The sequence below is a fragment of the Chelonia mydas genome, chromosome 2 (genome assembly GCF_015237465.2).
Source record: "Chelonia mydas isolate rCheMyd1 chromosome 2, rCheMyd1.pri.v2, whole genome shotgun sequence".
NCBI classification, from domain to species: Eukaryota; Metazoa; Chordata; order Testudines; family Cheloniidae; genus Chelonia; species Chelonia mydas.
This window is the reverse complement of record NC_057850.1, coordinates 164246852-164267150: the sequence shown is the minus strand read 5'-3', so window position 1 is coordinate 164267150 and position 20299 is coordinate 164246852. Positions and strand designations below refer to the sequence as shown.

Sequence of the window (20299 nt, the reverse complement as noted above, 5' to 3'; positions counted from 1 at the left end):
AACTATGAGGCACCAAAATATAAGCATCTGAAATGAGTAGTAATCTATTTGTGTGTGTTAACTGGAATTTCAAGTACATGTTAATGCAGTGGCCCTTCAGGTTACATGCTTATTCAATATATTAGACTCAAAAGGCAAAACTCAAGCAGGTATTGTAGCTGTGTCATAAGCATTTACCACCGGCACTAATTGTATAAATATGAGAACAAGAAAACAGTGAGAGAACTGAGAAGACATTTTATCTATGCTACGGAATCTCTTCCAGTACTTATCAGGGACCACTCCTGAACCAAGCCACTGGTTTGTAGTATTTCCTGACTGATCACTAGCTTCACATATCTACTTTACAGGGAAGTCTGCTTATGTGTGTTAGTCAACTAGCTGCTGACCTGTGTTTGTTTGTGTGTTGTGTTTTATTTTGATTTTAAGAAGAGCTGCCATTCCTGTTTCACACACAGTGAGAAAGGAAACGTCTATTCATTCTGCATACATTTAGCTGGTCACCTTTGTCCCCTGAGCTGTGACTTTGAAAGGGAATTGTAAAATCTCAAAGATATTTTCTAGGTATATAGCCTTTTAAAAAGTAGCACTGACAGCACTGCACTGAGACCTTGTGTCTGTTTGTAACAAGGGACAGCAAAGATTCTTCTTATTATATCCTAGGTGGTAGACATCTGTTTTGTTTTTTTTCCAAGCTGATCAGTCATAACCTAATGCATTAAATGGTCTTCCCTGACACCTGCAAATGTTTCATAAAAGAAGTATGTTTCTGACTATGTAGAAACAGGTTGAGCCCTTCTGTATAGGTCATGACAGGGGCACAGCCAGGCCGAATCTGATCAGCGCTGTCATCCCATGCATCAGGTCACAACGCCTGGAGCTGGGAGCCAGGCCCAGGCTTGCAGGACAGCAGCCAGAGGAGTGAGTAATGCAAGAGAAATGGTAACAGAGGAAATGTAATTATAAGGGAATTAGTCCTTCATTAGCCCTATATTTGTCGCTAAATTTGTGGTGTAAAATTATGTAAAGTCTTATGATGTGGATGTGGAGAAGGTGAAGAAAAGTTGCTTTGCAAATACTATCCCATCCACGTCGTCCTCAACAGCAAAACTGTTCAGAGGCATGGACAGTCTAGGGTTAATTTGAGTTGTCGCCGCTAAGTCACAAAAATGAGTTTTTCTCATCTGTGATCAATTTTCTTGTTACTCTGCTGATCAAGTCACTCTGATCTGGGCTGAGCTGGCTTTCACCACAGTGGCAGAGTAGAATGCTGTCGAGGACAATATGTAGAGGGATTTTTAAGGATGAGGAGTGAAATCATGGCCCCACTGAAGTCAATGGGAGTTTTGCCGTTGACTTTAGTGGGGCCAGGATTTTACCTGAGAAATTGTAACTAATTTGTAATTAGACTGTAACTTGACAGGGGCAAGGACTATGTCTTTCCTTGTATTTGTCTACAAATTTGTATTTGCTTAGCTGAACAGATTCCTGATGCTGACTGGGGACTTGGCAATACAAATGATGAGACATTTTCAGTCATGAATAATGTCATTGCAGTGAATAGCAGTCATTCTCCTGTTTTCTTTTCTGCTGCAGAGGAGAGCATTAAGGACAGCCTCTGAAAAACTCAGGAATCGTTCCTCTTTTTCTACGAATGTGGTATACACCACTCCAGGAACTCGAGTAAACAGATACATCAGCCGTTTGATAGAGGCCCGGCAAACTGAGTCCGAGATGGCTGACTTGAATTTCATTACCCTCAAGTATAAACAAATTGAACGTGAGCATAAAGTAAGTGAGAATTTGAATAAGTTCATTAACCAAAGATAATTGGACAGATGGAACTGCGCCTTCTTAGACAAGTTTCAGAGTAACAGCCATGTTAGTCTGTATTTGCAAAAAGAAAAGGAGTACTTGTGGCACCTTAGAGACTAACCAATTTATTTGAGCATAAGCTTTCGTGAGCTACAGCTCACTTCATCGGATGCATACTGTGGAAAGTACAGAAGACATTTTTATACACACAAACCGTGAAAAAATGGGTGATTATCACTACAAAAGGTTTTCTCTTCCCCACCCCACTCTCCTGCTGGTAATAGCTTATGTAAAGTGGTCACTCTCCTTACAATGTGTATGATAATCAAGGTGGGCCATTTCCAGCACAAATCCAAAGGTTTTCTCCAACCTTGATTATCATACACATTGTAAGGAGAGTCATCACTTTAGATAAACTATTACTAACAGGAGAGTGGGTTTGTGTGTGTGCTGGGGGAGCCTACCTTGCTTAAGGTAGGCTACCTTGCTTAAGAAGGCCACATTATCTTTTCTGGAGAATTTCTGTAAAGCTGGAGCCAGGGATTGATGTTCTTCTTTCCTGGACCCAGCCCTGGCCTACCCACTACTCCCCCAAACTCCCCAGTCCCTGCCAGGTCCCCAACCGTGGATCCATTCTTTGGAGTCTGGAGTTAGGGGAGACAGCTAACCATTACACATCTGTACAGGAGAGGGGAAAGTCACATGCAGTAGCTTCCCTCTGCTCATGGAGCTGGTAGAGGATCCCATGTTAGGATCACAGACTTGTGTTCTCTAGGCCAAACTGCAAACTGACGTCATGAATGTGGATATAAACCTGGAGTAACTCCACTGATTTTATTGTAGTTACACTGAGATGAGATCAGAATAGTCTTAACTCACATGGTTATTTTTTTCTTTTAAGTGAAGGAAGGCAGAAGTGGTCTGATTTTAGGTTAATGTAGCAATAGCCCTTATTTTTTTTTTCTCAGACGTAAGCCATACAGTCAAGGGTACGTTGTCACCTCTGATCAGTGTCCCACACACAAAACTGAATTTTTACCCATTAACATTCATTTCAAGATGCCACAGATTAATCATTTAATTTTCATTGTTGAAAAAGCAAACAAGCCCTTCCTGTATAACTCTAAAAAAGAGTGAGGTTTACCAAAGAAAATGGAACAGCTCTTTTTTGGGGTAAAGGTATATGGAATCTTGTGAAAATATATGTTTAGGACTTTTTAAAAAGTCCATTTTGTTTAGCTGGTGATTTTGTGTGCTTTACTGCAGAAAGCATCTGTAAAGCTGCCCTAAAGTAGGAGCCAAGGATTCTACTGGAGAGAAGGGAATCCTCAGGTCATGTGAAGCCATTTTAGCCAGCCCTGTGCCTCCCACTCCCTCACTTCCATGTAGAAGGAGTAGACACTGGAGACAGAGATGGGGGTGGGGGAGGTTGAACAAAAAAAATCCATAGAAAGAGCTTCAAAGTTCCATTCATTTGGGGAGAAGAGAAAAAAAGCAATAGTTTGTAAATTCCATAACCTGGAACGTTTTTGGGCTAAACCCCATGAGATGAGCCCTGCCCCTAAGAATTTCACAGAAGACAACCCCTGAGCTGTTTGTAGCAGGGCTGTCACCTATGCACTTTCCAAAGTGCACTTACATCTTACAAACCCGCAGGGTTTGAGCATGTGGGACCCTAGGCTCAGCCTCTGCACACTTTACAATGGTGCACATGCAGTCTTATGTAGCTGCATACTTTCTAAGCTTAGCACTAAATTCCAATCTCAGTTACACTGGTGTAAATCCTGAATAACTCTGTTGAGTGAAACGAGTTCAGGTCCATGGTGGTGAAACTGAGATCGGAATCTGGCACTTAATGAGAAAACATTCAAATTCTTCTTTACCTGTGCAGCATACTGTTTTTTCAGACTCATGACTTAGTTACACCAAAACCAATGATTCACCCACATCTATCAACAAGAGGTATTTTCATGCCACAAATCGGTCTTCTTCCCTCAGCTGTTTCAGCCAAAGAGCTGTTTGAAAGCAGCAAAGATTTTTCTTAATAATGGAAAAAGTGTATTTTTTTCTTCCCCATTCTGCCACAAAGCAGCTGAACTCTTTTTGCTCGATCTTTCAAAAATCAATTCACCTCTGGGCTGAGATCAAACCTGAATAATTGCAGACTGAAAGGTGAATGTTTGGGAAAGATATGGGGTACAGAAACAGAGGGTGAGAAAGGAAAGTGTCATGCAGCTTTAACTATATCAGATACCGAATAATAGAACATAAGAACATAAGAATGGCCCTACTGGGTCAGACCAAAGGTCCATCTAGCCCAGTATCCTGTCTTCTGACAATGGCCAGTGCCAGGTGCCCCAGAGGGAATGAACAGAACAGGCAATCGTCAAGTGATCCGTCCCCTATCGCTCATTCCCCAGCTTCTGGCAAACAGAGGCTAGGGACACCATTCCTGCCCATCTTCGCTAATAGCCATTGATGTACCTATCCTCCATGAATTTATCTACTTCTTTTTTGAACCCTGTTACGGTCTTGGCCTTCACAACATCCTCTGGCAAGGAGTTCCGCAGGTTGACCATGCTTTGTGTGAAGAAATACTTCCTTTTATTTGTTTTAAACCAGCTGCCTATTAATTTCATTTGGTGACCCCTAGTTCTTGTGTTATGAGAAGTAGTAAACAACACTTCCTTATCTACTTTCTCTACACCAGTCATGATTTTATAGACCTCAATCATATCTCCCCTTAGCTGTCTCTTTTCCAAGATGAAAAGTCCCAGTTTTATTAATCTCTCCTCATACGGAAGCCGTTCCACACCCCTGATTATTTTTGTTGCCCTTTTCTGAACCTTTTCCAATTCCAATATATCTTTTTTGTGATGGGGAAACCACATCTGCACACAGTATTCAAGATGTGGGTGTACCATGGATTTATATAGAGGCAACATAATATTTTCTGTCCTATTATCTATCCCTTTCTTAATTATTCCCAGCATTCTGTTCCCTTTTTTGACTGCCGCTGCACATTGAGTGGATGTTTTCAGAGAACTATCCACAATGACTCCTAGATCTCTTTCTTGAGTGGTAACAGCTAATTTAGACCCCATCATTTTATATGTATAGTTGGGATTATGCTTTCCAATGTACATTACTCTTCATTTATCAACATTAAATTTCATCTGCCATTTTGTTGCACAGTCACCCAGTTTGAGAGATCCTTTTTTAGCTCTTCACAGTCTGCCTGGGTCTTAACTATCTTTAGTAATTTTGTGTTATCTGCAAATTTAGCCACCTCACTGTTTACCCCTTTTTCCAGATCATTTATGAATAGGACTGTCCCAGAACAGACCCTTGGGGGACACCACTATTTACCTCTCTCCATTCTGAAAACTGACCATTTATACCTAACCTATCTTTTAACCAGTTACCAATCCATGAAAGGACCTTCCCTCTTATCCTATGGCAGCTTACTTTGCATAAAAGCCTTTGGTGGGGGACCTTGTCAAAGGCTTTCTGAAAATCTAAGTACACTATATCCACTGGATCCCCTTGGTCCACATGCTTGTTGACACCCTCAAAGAATTCTAGTAGATTGGTGAGGCATGATTTCCCTTTACTAAAACCGTGTTGACTCTTCCTCAACAGATTATGTTCATCTATATGTCTGACAATATTGTTCTTTACTATAGTTTCAACCAGTTTGCCTGGTACTGAAGTCAAGCTTACAGGCCTGTAATTGCTGGGATCATCTCTGGAGCCCTTTTTAAAAACTGGCATCACATTAGCTATCCTCCAGTCATCTGGTACAGAAGCTGATTTAAATGATAGATTACAGTCCACAGTTAGTTCTGCAATTTCACATTTAAAGATCTTTTCTGGGTGTGAATTAAAGCATGTTCATTCCTACGTTTGTAAATATGTGGAGATATAGGCACACACTCTCTTTTAAACCATGGTTGTTCCTAGTTTAGAGTCAGAAGGTATGGTATAGATGCCTAACTAACTGTCTTTGTGCATCTCCTCTCATTCACAGTACCACCAGCTTCAGGATGAATACTTCACCAGTGCTGTAGTTCTTTCACTAATTCTAGCTGCCTTATTTGGCCTTGTCTACCTTCTAATAATCCCACAGTAAGTATCTCTTGCTATTTAAATTCAAAGCACATTATTTTCAAGGATCTTGTACACAGATTCCAACATTAGCTGCTCTGGAGCAAGAACTGAAGCACATATCATTAGCATCAGTTTACTAGATCCTGTAACTAAGCAGGGAAAATGAGACCCCAAACAACAGAAGGCATTTGAAAGGATATTTTGGAAGTATACAGACAAGGCTGGTAAACTTTGAATCCAATGGTAAAACAATGTATCCGAATTCCAGCCTTGTCCCTTCCACCTGTCTACAAAATCACTGTGTAATTATTTGTAGCTGCCTTGTTTCAAAACAAATGCTTCAGTGCTCATCTTTGGGGTTTTTCTCACATTGCCAGCATCCTACCTCTGATGCTCAACCCCTTTAGTAACGAACAAGTAAAGTATGCATGCGGAAGAAGAATACAGTAGAAACTTGCTAAATGGGACATTGCTTAGCCCTACAGCTGATAACTCTCACACATAAAATGTTGATCTCTTCCCAATTCTCAGGAAAGGTTTACTAGCGGAGCAGTACTGGAGTAAGGTCTCATATTACTAATACTTTTAACTTTTAGAATATTTACTAGTTTTCTATGAAGTCTTATCATAAGTATTTAAAACTAAGCTGCACTTGAGAAATAACAGAGCCAGGAATATTTTGTGATGCACTATCATTGTCTTTTGATTGTACGTTTGCTTATTGGCTAATTCATATAATTCAGTAATTAGCACTGAGTCACGTGAATTGGTTCTAACTGGTAAAAAAGCAGACATCAGTGTCAAGTTTCCAAGGGTTTTTTATAGTCAGCAAGTGGGGGGAATTATTTTTTAGAGTTTTGTTTTGTTTTTTTTTTAATTTGCTGACAATATCCTTTTTAGGGTGGGATCTTCAGAAGCACTCAATATTAGGCTAACTCTGTTCCCATCCAAGTCATTAGGACTTTGATGTGAATAGAGGTAGGCCATGGCTAAAAATCCCACTGTCACGGAGTGGCTGGCCCCTGCAATTGAAGTAGGTCCAGCTCACCTGTGCAAGAGCAGGTGTTCCCAGTTGGGCCAATTAAGGGGGCAGGGCTGCATCTGAGGTTCTAAATGGTTAGAAGAAGAATTCCAGTGCAGGGCTTGTTGTGAGAACAGAACTGAGAGAGAGAGAGAGAGAGAGAGAGCGTGCGCGCGCTAGCTAGCTAGCTAGCTGCAGGAAGCAGGAGTGGCAGGACTGCCAGAGTCCCCTGGGATGCCAAGCAATGGGAGCCTGACATGTGAAGGGTGAGGTGAGAAACGGTGCTTTTGGCTGGTTGTTAAGTTTGGACAATAAAATCTTGCCTGAAAGAGACTGTGGGTGTGAGTGAGCCATTAGTAAACTGTGGAGAAACCCAGCCTTATGACACCCACCCTTAACTCTTTGTTCAGTGATTCCCTACTAAATTTTCCTGGTAGTTTAAACTAAATTGTAGTTTAAGAAGGTTCTGTAATATGAAAGTTTGAGCCATGTGTGTGTTGTTGAAATAATAATAATACTTTAAAGGATTATGGCATTTTTCATCTATGGATTTCAAAGCCAATTACAAAACTCAGGGAATTAACCCCCAAAGGGCCTCCTGAAGTAGGCAAAACATAGTTAGGAATTGCTTCACTTACCTTCAAGGTAAAGCCCAGCAGCAGCATATAGAAGTTCAGGACAGGAAGTGGCAAAGTATAGCAGATGCAGTTGAAACTTGAGAATGAACTTAAGGGGACAAAAAAATATGGTGAGAGGAAATTGAGTCTTGTAAAAAGGGGCGTAGTTATTTAGTGACCATCTGGTCAGGCCGTCAGGTTAACATCTAATCTGACAGACCACCAGCTGATCAGCACTACTGAACACCATGCTGTTGCACTGGTTAATTACTGATTTAGACAGGAAAGTTGCACTTCCCAGATAACTAGTACCACTCTCTGCAGGATCCACTGGACAGGTTCTTGAACAGTGTTTCTTCTGAGTACTGACTTGGGCAGGTCCTTTGAAGGTTGTGACAAAATCACAGCCTACACATTCCAAAACTTGGAAAAAGTGAATTCTTGCTAGAAAAGTCCTGATCTCCCTTGCCCACAACACTTTTGACTTGGAAATACTATTTAAATTGCCGAAAGCCGCATATGATGATGAAAGAGATTCTGGTCAATAGAGACAAGACAGGCAGGAAGGATGTAGGTCATGTTATTGCAACAGGAGCGAAAATATAGCAAAGCAACAAAAAGCTTGACGAATCTAACAGGAGAAATATTCCCAGAGGGAACATGCAATCACAACAACCAAATCCTTCACATTATTTCTCAGTGTTAAAAGCCAGACTCTGGTCAGTCATTGCATAAGCACATAAAGGGGAAGGAGCCTTTGCTCACTGTGCTGTCTATAAAGGTTTGTGATATTCCTCAGGGTACAATCTGGACTGTTGGGCAGATGAGCCCCCTCAGTTCTCTGCTCTCGCACAGCCTCCAGCATATAAATTTACCCCCAGTTTTACTGCAAGAATGCTTCAATCAGCCAGCCTGCCACCCTTGAAATATACAGCAGAGTGACACCAGCAAATTCCCAATCCCTGACTTTCCCCCAGAAATGTGTGTCTTGTACTGCCCAGCACAGTACAAGCTCATATAAAATCTGTCATTTCATTAATAGAAATTAATATGCACAAATCTTGTTATCTCAAATGGAGTTTCCCCAACACTTCAATCCAAACACACACTGGCTTAGTTAAAAACAATAAATAAGTTTATTAACCACAAAAGATAGATTTTATGCGATTACAAATAATGAGGCATAAAGGTCAGAATTTGGTTACAAGAAAATATCGATAAAACACAACACAAAGGTAAGAGTGAATTCAAAGCAACAGATCTCTGTCACCACATGGTCTAGCAGTTTTACTGGCTGAATCTTTCAGCCAGGATCACTCCCCGGTCTAGTGATGCTTCTTTTTTCTTTCAAGCATTGCCGATGCCTTGAGTAGAGATGAAGGGAGAGAGGTAATCTGAGGAGTTTGTTCTCCTTTCTTGTAGCATTTCTCTTCTTTGAGAATCATCTTCAGCTGGGCTTCAGCCAACAGCAAGTGTGTGGGACAGGAACTTCCAGCTGTTTCTTTGCCAACATGTACATTTATCACTCACACCCTTTTTCCTGCCAAAGAATGGCTGCTTAACCTGGTGTTAGTCCATTTGATTTTGGTTAACACCCAGCGGAGGTGTTAGCTTGCCTTTTGTCCCTAAGGAATTGTTTTGTGCCTGCTTTTCTAAACTTTGAACATGTCTTATACAGTAGAATTGAATAACTTTACATACTGTGTTGCCATACACATTTTACCAGGACAGTAATGTTCAGCAGATTATGAGTTTTCAAATGATACCTCACAAGGCATACTTCATACCAAATTTATCATAGTCTTATGGAAAATGTAAACATAAGGATACAGACCATCACAAGGCTCTGTCACTTTCACAGTCCTTGTGATCAACTGAGCTAAAGGACTGCAAAGACCAAGTGGTGGGGGAAGGTTAGGCCATGATCCTGTCTTCCTATGCTATCCAACTATGGAGGAGACTGTATGCTTCACCCCCTTCTGGGGTGATGCAGCAGATGCACCCCTCCCAGCTAAGGTGGTATGAGGCTGTACCATACACAAGTCAGTGCCTTAAAAGCATGATAGCACCTGCATTCTACTAGTATTATTAATATTTATATTGTGGTAGCACCTACAGGCCAGCCAGGTCATGGATGTCACAATTCAGGGCAACTGTACCTGTGTTCTCCTTCTGTGGTCCAGCAAGGGCACCCACTCTTAGGCTCCTGGCTCATCAGCCATCATCTGTTTTGGATGAAGATGTGCATCTCTCTCTCCCTCCTGACTGGAGTGTTTCCAGGTTGCACAGTTCCCTGCCTACGCTGTGAATTCCCGAGCAGGTCAGAATGCTTCAGCAGGCCTGTTTTGCCTTCTCCTCAGAGGCTCTAACCAGCATAATTACCCATAGTTAAGTTACCACACAGCTCTTTCTAAACAAGCACATTTATTCTTAAGGTAAAAGCATTACAGAGAAAACATATTACAAGTAATAAAAGAACATACACGCATGCTAATAAGGTTACCAGAGATCATCCCAACTCCAGCATGGGCTCTCGCAGGTGAACAGTTCTTTTACCCCTTCCCCCCCCACACACACACACTGTTTTTTTCTGTGGTTACAAGTTTAGAACATGTTTTCCTCAGAACAAGAATACCCCATGAATATATCAAGTCCTTCCAGCACTTCTCAAGAATGATTTGGGGCCTCCCTTGGACAGAAGGTTCTGTCCATTTGTTGAATCAGAAAGCAGGTCCTGAGTCAGTGTAAACTTGGGCTATTTATCCAAAAGTCCTTTCTTCCTGTGTTGGTCTCTAGAAAATCCAGTGAATGTGAGCCTCGCCTGGTGGTGGTACCTCTTGGAAGCTGTTACAGCTTGAGTGAATTTGTCTAATCCCCACCCTGCCCACTTCTTAGTTTCTGGAGAGTGGTGGTTTCCCCCGTCCATGGAAATACTTACAATCTCTGGCCCCCAAAGATATGTTGCAGGAAAAGGCAATATCTGTCACAACGGCCCCATTGTCCAAGGGTCTGTACAATCACATAGCAAACAATAATTCCTGTCCTAAAGAAGATACCCCCAGCTAGAGTCTCACACAGTTTTAAAAAAAGTCTCAGTAGTACTGCAGGACTTCTCTAAATTTTAAATCAGGGATATTTATTGGGATCATATAGTGACTTGGAAAAATTCCACTGTAAAGCAGTCACTCTCTTCTTCTTCCACTATTGGATTTTAAAACCCTATAAGAGCAAGCACTTTTTGGTGGTGACAGTAAAGAGCACAAACATAGACACAATGGCCTATAAAAAGGTTAAGCCACTTATATGCTCCCTCAATCCTGGGGCTTACCGAGGGCCAGCCTGGCCCATGTATAAATTAGCACACCTGCATGTATGCTGTAATTTATGCCTGGCTAGCCACATACCCAAGCGACTAGTCCAGCAGACTAGGATCCTCAGGGTGTAGGAATGCCTGGCCATATCCCCTTTCTCTTAGCCTCATATCCTGCTTTGGGGGCTGAGAGGGAATTTGATACAGGAGTTACTGTAGTAACTGTGCAGTACCCAATTTTTCCCCTATGCATGGGGAATTCTCAGGGTTGAGATCTGTTAAGTTTCTGGTTGCTTTGCATGGAGTAGCTGAAATGGAGCAGCTAAGATCTGATTCAATAAGTGATCTAGTGGACAAACCTCTAATCTTTATAACTCTTCTTTCTCTCACAAAGAATTAAAGAGAGAGGAACTGTGATAACCATTATATATCAGCCAAGCCCAGGGGTCAACACCACCATGTTGCACTATGGACACTTGACAAAATTATCGGACTTAGTGACGGACATTGGCAGGGAGCAGGAGGGGGCTCTGGGGTAAGGCAGGGGGTAGGGATGTGGGAGGGAGTACGGGCTCTGGGCTGGGGATACAGGTTCTGGGGTAGGGCCAGAAATGGGTTCAGGGTTCAGGAGGGGGCTCCGGGGTGAGGCAGGGGGTTGGGGTTGCAGGCTCTGGTGTGGGGCTGGGGATGAGGGATTTGGGATGCAGGAGGGGGCTCCGGGCTGGGGCTGAAGGGTTCAGAGTGTGGGAGGGGGCTCCGGGCTGGGGCAGGGGATTGGGATATGGGAGAATGAGTACTCCAGCTGGGGGTGCAGGCTCTGGGGTGGAGCTAAGGGATTTGGGGTATAGGAGGGTGCTCTGGGCTGGGACTAAGGGGTTCGAAGGGTGGGAGGGGGATCAGGGCAGGGTTGTGGGGCATGGTGGGGTGCAGGCTTCGTGCAGCGCTTACCTTTAGCAGCTCCTGGAAGCAGCAGCATGTCCCACGCTCCGGCTCCTGCATGCTGCCCCGTCCACAGGCGCCGCCCCCACAGCTCCCATTGGCTGTGGTTCCCGGCCAATGGGTGGGGAGCCGCGGAGTCAGCGCTTGGGGAGGGGTGACAGAGGCAGCATGCAGAGCCGCATGGCTGTGCCTCCGACAGCAACAAAATGGATGAGGAGCCACTTGCGGGGAGGCTCACCTCGGGCAGCTCCCCACAAGCGGCTCCCCGTCCCTGCTGTTGCTGGTGGAGGCACAGCCAGGGAGCTCTGCAGGCACGCTGCCTCCGTCTGCAGGCACCCTCCCCCCATAGCTCCCGTTGGCCAGAGTTTCTGGCCAATGGGCTGGGAGCCGCGGAGTCAGCGGCCGGGGAAGGAGAGAGGACGTAGGCAGCATGCAGAGCTGCCTGGCTGCGCCTCTGCCAGCAACTGCAAAGACGGGGAGCCGCTTGTGAGGAAGCTGCCCCCACAGACCTCAAAATGTTTACCATGGACATTTATGCACACGTTGCCGAGCCCTAGCCAAGCCCTGAAGGCTAAGTAATTGGGAGAAACTATTTATAAGGGACGTAGTTCAGGATATCCTGTATTAACCTGCAATTAAAAATAATATAAACCCCTGAGACATAATACAGCTGAGGCTCTGAGATTGTGTGATCCCCTTACTAGGTTCCTGATAGATACTATATATAAAAAAGTTACTGAATTGTCATTCTTGAGAATTTCACTAAAGGATTTTAGGCAGCACAATAGGAAGAAGGTTTAAAAAAAAAGTGAAAACTCCCTCTGTGTCTGTCAGTTTTACATTGGGGAAAAAATCCCACATGCATTGCTCTGATCCACCAAATAGCCTTAGAAAAACACCAATCCAGCTAGCTCAGATATACTTTTTAGTTGCATTGCTTTACTTCTATATTTTTTTCTTCTAGGAGTACCCTAGTCCTTGTCCTCCTGGTGTTCTGCATATGCTTCCTAGTGGCTTGTATTATGTATCTACATGTCACACGAGTACAAGTAAGTGATTTGAGTCTTCGTGATACCTCTTCCTTCAGGAGTTTTATTTGGTGGTAGTTATTTGGAACCTGGTAACACCTATGTGCACTTCATAGCATGATGTAATCTGTGTAATTTTCTAACCTGCCTAATTTGTAGCAAAGCAATGCATTAGAAACTCCAAACAGAACCAACACATCTGGGGCTGGCTAACATTAAAGATATTTCTTTCCCTCTGCTAGACATGTTTTTGAGCAGATTTTCAAAATGGTAATAAAGCAGAAGGACATTCTGCACACTGTCGAAGGAGAAAATCAGAGTAGGGATCTGCAGAGACTAATTTTTGTGGTGAAAGAAGTCCTCAGTGGATTAGTCTTCATTTGGTATTCTCAGATAAAGAGCAGGAGAAAATACCCACACAATTAATCAGCTCTGCCGATTAGTACACAATTGTTTTAAATTAAGAAAAATGCCCTTTGGTTAGAGGAGAGGAATTGTTTTCTTGGAAACATAAATAGTTTAATTAGCAGAGTATCTGGTAAAAAGCAAATCTACAAACATATACAATCATTTGGGAGTAATTTTGTTAGTCTCTTTTGTTTTGAAAAGGCACAGTAGTTCATACTCATGCAGTTTGTAGGAAATCGTTCCCATTATTAAGGCTAATTTTGAGGCTAATGTAAACTTAAGGTATGCTCCTGCTGTTGTTAAAGTCAATGACAGCCCCTATAAGGGTGTTTATCACTTCACTGGATTGAACCATACATCTGAAAACAGAGAAATAGACAATTCCATATATAACATCAGCAATTGTCTAGAGAAGCAGCTTAGCCTTGTTTGTGGAGTGTGGGACTGGGATCCAGGAACTCTTGTATTCTAATCCGGGCTCTGGCACACTCTCTTGCTGTATGACATTGGACAAGTCACTCAACTTCACTGTGCCTCAGTTTCTCACATATAAAATGGAAAAAATAATAATACAGTTATTTACCAACCTTGTTAGGGAATCTGGGAGTGATTAATTAATTAATTACTAGACAGTGATCCTGAAAGTAAATGTCAATAAAGGCAATGACATGCAAAAACCTATGTTAATATAGTGGTTGCAATATTAAAATCATAAGAAAAAGGCAGGAAATGTAAAAGTTTAAGTGCAACTTTTAACTTGACCAAGTCTTACATGCATTACCTAGACTTGGTTTTTCTAGTTAAATTTGTTGCTTATTTAATTATGCTTCATACCATATGTAAACCATAAAATGTACAAGACATACAATGTGGCAAGATTGCGGTTGGAACCTTTTGTTACTTGTTTGTCATTTTAATTATGCAACGTTATCACTGTACTAACAGAATATTCTGCAATTCATTATTGCTGTTATTGCTTTTGTGAAGAACAAGGAAATTATCCTTGAATTACTTCCACTGCAAACTGCATCATTCACTATACAATGAAAAAATGTTTCCTGTGATACGATGGGATTATAGTTATCCTTTGTTGTGCTAGGTACTGAATCATATCACCTGTGTAAGACACCATATTGGACTTTGTTCCCAGCTGTGAATTCTGTCCCCTGCTGCACTTTGTAGTATTTTCACAATGCTGACCCTTTCCCCTTATCGTGATACAGTAGATTTTCAACACTTGGTTCTCATAGTGGACAATGTGTGAAGATACTGTGTTATACTGTGTTATATCCCAGATGTTCCATCGTATTTTAATGATATTGACAGATAATCAAATTGATTCCTGGCGTAACTTTATTGCACTCACTAGGGATCAGTTTATCCCATTCTGTTTTAAACATGTTGTTTATAGCAATCTACTATTGATATTACACATAATGGTTTCTCTTGTTACATCCATGTGGGTTTTATCCCTGGGTCCATTTCGAAGCCAGGATGTATTTCAAGATCACATAATACACACTGAGATTTGTTTTGCTCTATTGGTGTAATTAATTATCCACAGAATTGGTATTCCTGTTTTTTGCAATACAAATGAGTACAGATCACCTGCAATCACCGGCCATACATTCTGTCACTGCCATGCATAGGGGTGACATAAACCCAGTGAGTCCATGTCTCAGCATGTGAAAGGGAGAGCAGGAGCTCCACTGCATGATACCTGTTCCTACAGAAGCCCCTTTGTAGTACTCTGCAGTGAGGTGTATATGGTATTTTCTCTGTTCCTCATGCAGTTAGGAGGCTACCATGTGGAAGCCAGTTGAATTGGGAAGACTTATTAATCTCCAGTTGGCCTAGCCACCATTAGAGGGGGAAGCATCCCCAGCTTCAGAATCTACCCAATTCAATTCCCAGCACAGGCCAGTACTTGTAACCTGTGCGTGAATCAGCAGCAGCTCGGATCAAACATGGGACATCTGAATCTTTAATAGATGGCCCTCTATTGCCTGAGCCAAAAGATGCACTTCTCTTAGCCAAAGCTGTAGCAGGCTCATTAATCTTAGATGGCCTAGCCACCACTAGAGGCGGACAGCATGGCTTACATATGTCTACTAACAGGCATACAAAAATTGGTTCTCCCTCATCGTCACTGGCTAAGCCAAATCAAGCCCAGATGGGGCTAAGCACTTTCCTTCTCTTAGAAGCACACTGATTTTCCCCCACTGAAACCCTTTTGTCTTCTAGGTCTTGGTCCTGCTCCCATTCAAGTTATTAGGTGGGAAAATGTTGACTTGAATGGTGCAGGAGCAAGCCCCCTAGCTATAGTAAATGTGCCACTCATTTGCAAGCCAAGGGGATAAGGAAGCAAGCAGCTCCCCATGGGACCAAAGTAAATCAGTATAACTCAACCCAGCATGAGTTCACATTCCAGGCAAACTGTTATCCTCTCTTTCCCACCTTCTACCCCAGAACTTCATTTATATTGAGGGCTAGTGCTCAGATACTCAGATGAACATGAATGATGAGAGAGGAATACTCAAGACTCTGCCTTCATTAACCATCTTTGCTCCATACTGCTTTTCCTAGTCTGACAAATTAGATTACTTTTTTAAATATGGGATCTACTAATTAAAACTCAACTGGCATTCACTGTTACTGAAATATCACTACAAAATTCTGTGCAGTATGTATGGTCTGGACTCTTGGGTTGCTGTCTGCAACTGATAGTTTCCAAACCATACAATTATAATGTTTGTTTGTTTTCGTTTCTTCACATGTACAGAATAGAATGCTAATTTGAGCATTCTGATTTGTTGTATTTATTGTGAACAGAAATCCTATTAAAAATAAAATGAAAGCCAATTTTAATTATAGGGAGAAATAACTTACAAATCTGTTTCCTTTTTGTTACAGAAAATACGACTGTCCTTAAAATATTCATCCACATTTCTTATTTTATGATTATCATTTTGTAATTTACAACACAGGCAGAACTCACATACCTATTCCCTATTTTATTTGACATCCTATTCTTGTAAACAATAACATATCCATTTTTTACATTATTTGGATTTAAAATATCCTTATTTTACAATCTTTTTTTCTCCTTCAGTGTTTTCCAGGGTGCCTGACAATACAAATTCGAACCATTTTGTGTATTTTTATTGTGATCTTAATTTACTCTGTGGCTCAAGGGTGCGTGGTGAGTATACAACTATAAGCCAAGTATATAAAGTTTAACATTAAGTTTAAGAGCAATCTGTTATAGATCGCATTTAGTCCCCCACTTCATCCCATTTTCTTTCCCTCTCATGCATAAAAAATGTAAATATATTAATAAAGTATATATAGCGATGTGATGTAATTTAAAGGCTATCTTCGTTATGGGTAGTGGAAGCCACTAGTAAGCTATACAGATTATTCCAAATTAGTGCCACAATAAATCTTCATATCAAACCACACCATCATATGTTCTGCATATGTCACATACTTTACAGAAGAATTATGGTTGAAATGTTCAGTATTGGACCAGGGACCAAATGAACATCTGATATCTTGTGACTTGTCAGGGAATCCACACTTTCAAATGGAATAACACATTTATTTCTATACCTGATAGATCATGAGAGATCAGATCTTGAAATCACGACAGTATTATGTAATGAAAGGAGGTATATAAATATCTTAGTCATAATATCCATCTATCTCTTAGGCCTGTGTAATTGCTCTGGTATAGAGTTATAGGTGTTCAGCACTTCTGAAAATCAGGCCACTTTTATTAAGTGCTTAAATGGGGATTTAGGATCCCAGGTTTGAAAATGTGGACACAAATATATATAAAAAGCAAGAGAAATAACACTGGGCCTGATCCAGATCCCACTGAAGCCAAAGAGAGTCTTTCCATTAACATAATTAGGCTTTGAATATATTACAAGATGGCTGATGCTGTCAGTTAAATGTGGTGTGTCACAATACGGCATCTGGAACTAAAAGCCAAGCTAGAGAAGCAGAGTGGTGCAGCAGAGGCTAGAAGCTCTGTATTTGTAAATTCTGTTCCTGGCTCCTCCATTGAATTGATGTCTGACCTTGGGCAAGTCACATGACTTCTCTGTGGCTCAGTTTCCTAACCTCTGAAATTGACATAGTAATATCTACCTGTCCACTTCACAGAAGTGTTCTGAGGGTTGATTACCTACTGTTTATAAAGCATTTAAAGATGTATAGTGCCAAGTATTATGGATACCTTTTATGGCTTAAAAAAAAGATTCGACTCCTCACAGGCATCCTCCCTCCCCAAGAGGTATTTAGATATCTGCAGGAAAATTAGGTATTTGAATTACCTAAATCACTACTTTCACATCCTGCTATTTGGCTACTCCCTAAAGTAGAATAAAAATTGCAAGTGACACAGACTTTCTCGCAGAAATTACAGTGCTTTTTCCAAGAAGTGCCGCCAGGAATTTAATCCCATCCTGATATAAGAATGTCTACTTGTATTTGTATGTATCTGTAAGCATTTCTGAAGCAGCTATTACTCACCACCTTAAATCTTCAATGTATTTAATAAAAGACTCACTTCTCCGTCCCCTGCAAAATAAATATTACCCCTGTTTTGCACATGAGGAAAGTGAGATACAGAAATTATGATGTCCCGGGCCACAAAGCAAGTAAATGGAAGAGTGGGGGCTAAAACTCAAGAGTTCCTGACTTTCCCAATCCTCTGTTTCTTTCACTACACCATGCTGCATCTCACATCTGTAGCTTTATACTTTGGTGTAGCAATAACTTGTAACCTTTCAAATGTTATGGGGTCCTGTTTAGTCAGTAGAATAAGTTCCTGCAAAAAACCCTCTAGAGTTGTTCACGATCAGATAGATGTTGAGGTTTCACCCTTGGTAGTTACAGAGCAGACGGTGTTTTCCTGGATGAGTTGCGTATCATTTACAAAGCTCTTGTACGTTCCTAAGTTTCAAAATGTTGGCTGCTCTGTAGTACAGGTGACATTTTTAATTAAACTGTTGAACAAAATTGTGTTCAATTAATTTTTTTGTTTCCCTCTTTCTGATTTTGTATCACAATATTAGCTATGAAGTATTTATCTCATAGTCTCATCTTCTGAAATGATTGTAACTGCCTATAAAATGTACTGCTCCGTCACCTTTCAGACGGTCACTGATTTTATGGCACGCTATAAAATTTCATTATCGGTGGTTAATATTTTTTTAGAAGACTATAATAGGTTTCAGAATAGAAGGAGAGTACAGGTAGAGCTTTCTGTAGGTACCTAGTAACACTGATGTCCTCCTGAACCCACATTACCACCACACTCTCCCATTTAATGTTAACTCCAGTCCTCTCCAATGGTGTAAGATAAAAGCTGATGTGTGATTATAATCACAAAAATGTGATTGGGACTAGATCATGCACTTGGGATTCCTCACTTTCCAGGCTGTTGGAATTGGGATGTGTCACTGACATCAGCTTTGGAAGAATTTGATCAACCTTCCTCCCAACTGGAGGATGAGTGCCAAACTAATGGTGGTTAGACTAGAGAAAAAAGGGATATAGGATCCCTGTCATTAATTATCTGTGGATCGCTGCGTTTCCTGCTTATCCATATCTGTCTTATTTGAATCTGTTATGGTTATTGACATAATTCATGTTTAGCTCCCTAGATGAAAGAGAATAATTATATACCTCTTCTCTTCCATCAGAGATTTAAATATTGTTTTACGTCTGTGACTTGATTTTTTTTTAATTGTTAGAGTTTAGTAAGTGTGTGTATAATCAACATGCTTCTTCCTCTGATGCGTGTGAGAACTATTCTAGCAAAGATCGCCACTTTATATGGGTATTAAAATACCTTAAAATCTTAATAAATCGATATTTTCTTGTGTCCTTTTGTTGCTTGAGCACTGAAAAGGGAGAGGGTTTTTTTAAACTGTGTTCAAACTCTAATTTTCCACGTTCGCTGCCATCTAGTGGACTGGGAGCGTGATTCCTGCCTCAAGTAGAGGTGGAAAGGTGCTAGGAGAGGAAGAATAGTCTTGTTGTTAAGAGGTAAGGCTAGGAGTTGGGAAATATGAGGTTTGTTTCTGGCTTGAGAATCTGATTGAAGGAAGAGGGCTGTAACCAGGCCCAAGAGCTACTGAACTTCTGATGAAGTGTTTCATTTTAAACCCTGCTGTTTTCCCCAGGTTGGCTGCATGCCTTGGGTATGGAGTACAAATTCCAGCAGTTCCATTGTTATCATTTCTCCCGGTGGAATGAATAAAACAATGAATGAACTTCCATGTGATACAGCCCATTATGCTTTCCTTTCCTGCGTTGTGGGGACTCTTACCTTGGCAATATTTCTACGTGTCTCTTCCTTGCCAAAAATGATCCTCCTGCTTTTTGTTACTATTTTGTACATAGTTGTTCTGGAACTCAGCGGATACAGAAAAGCAGTAGGGTAAGTACACTGTAAAATAAGGAAAGTAGTAGCATTATGGATGGTCCAAAACATTGCCAACTCCATTTTACTACTGTTGTCCTAAAACACTGCAGTGCTGTATTCGGACCAGATACTGAGGGCTCTCAGCATCTCCTAAAAGATGCTCAATTCCCAGTACCTTGCAGGATCTGGCTATTGTGGTAATATTCATGAGTGGGACATTTGCTTTTGTGAACTAACAGCTATGGCCTGATTCCACATTGTGTTACTCCAGTTTTACATTGGTGTAACAGAGTTGATTTCATTGGAATCATGCTCACTGGTTTAAAAATGGTGTTAACAGAGCAGTGAATGAAACCCTTATGTGTAATTGAAATGCTAAAATAATGTTAAACAAAGCTACACACATGTACATGGTGCATATTACTGTATGATGCATGTTATTTACATTTATGCTCTTGTTGGGTAAGACCCTGGAGAAGTTGGGTACACTTTGTTTTGGGGCATGGTGCAGGGATCATACTTACAGCAGTGTCAGCTTGTGCACTGACAGTATCTGCGTGAGAGAGCCTGCATTTTGAGAAGGGACTAGTGGCTTTGGGTGCCTCCATTTCT

General features: G+C 41.3%; 1 protein-coding gene across 1 annotated transcript in view; it reads left to right on the top strand.

The window, feature by feature from the left end:
- The window catches only part of ADCY1 (adenylate cyclase 1), a 222860-nt gene that overhangs the window by 176602 nt on the left and 25959 nt on the right, over positions 1-20299 (top strand). The window contains exons 9-13 of the mRNA XM_037889968.2: positions 1597-1791; positions 5846-5943; positions 12777-12861; positions 16361-16450; positions 19446-19702. Of these exons, the coding sequence (XP_037745896.1) occupies positions 1597-1791; positions 5846-5943; positions 12777-12861; positions 16361-16450; positions 19446-19702 (725 nt within the window). The remainder of the gene's footprint in view (positions 1-1596; positions 1792-5845; positions 5944-12776; positions 12862-16360; positions 16451-19445; positions 19703-20299) is intronic.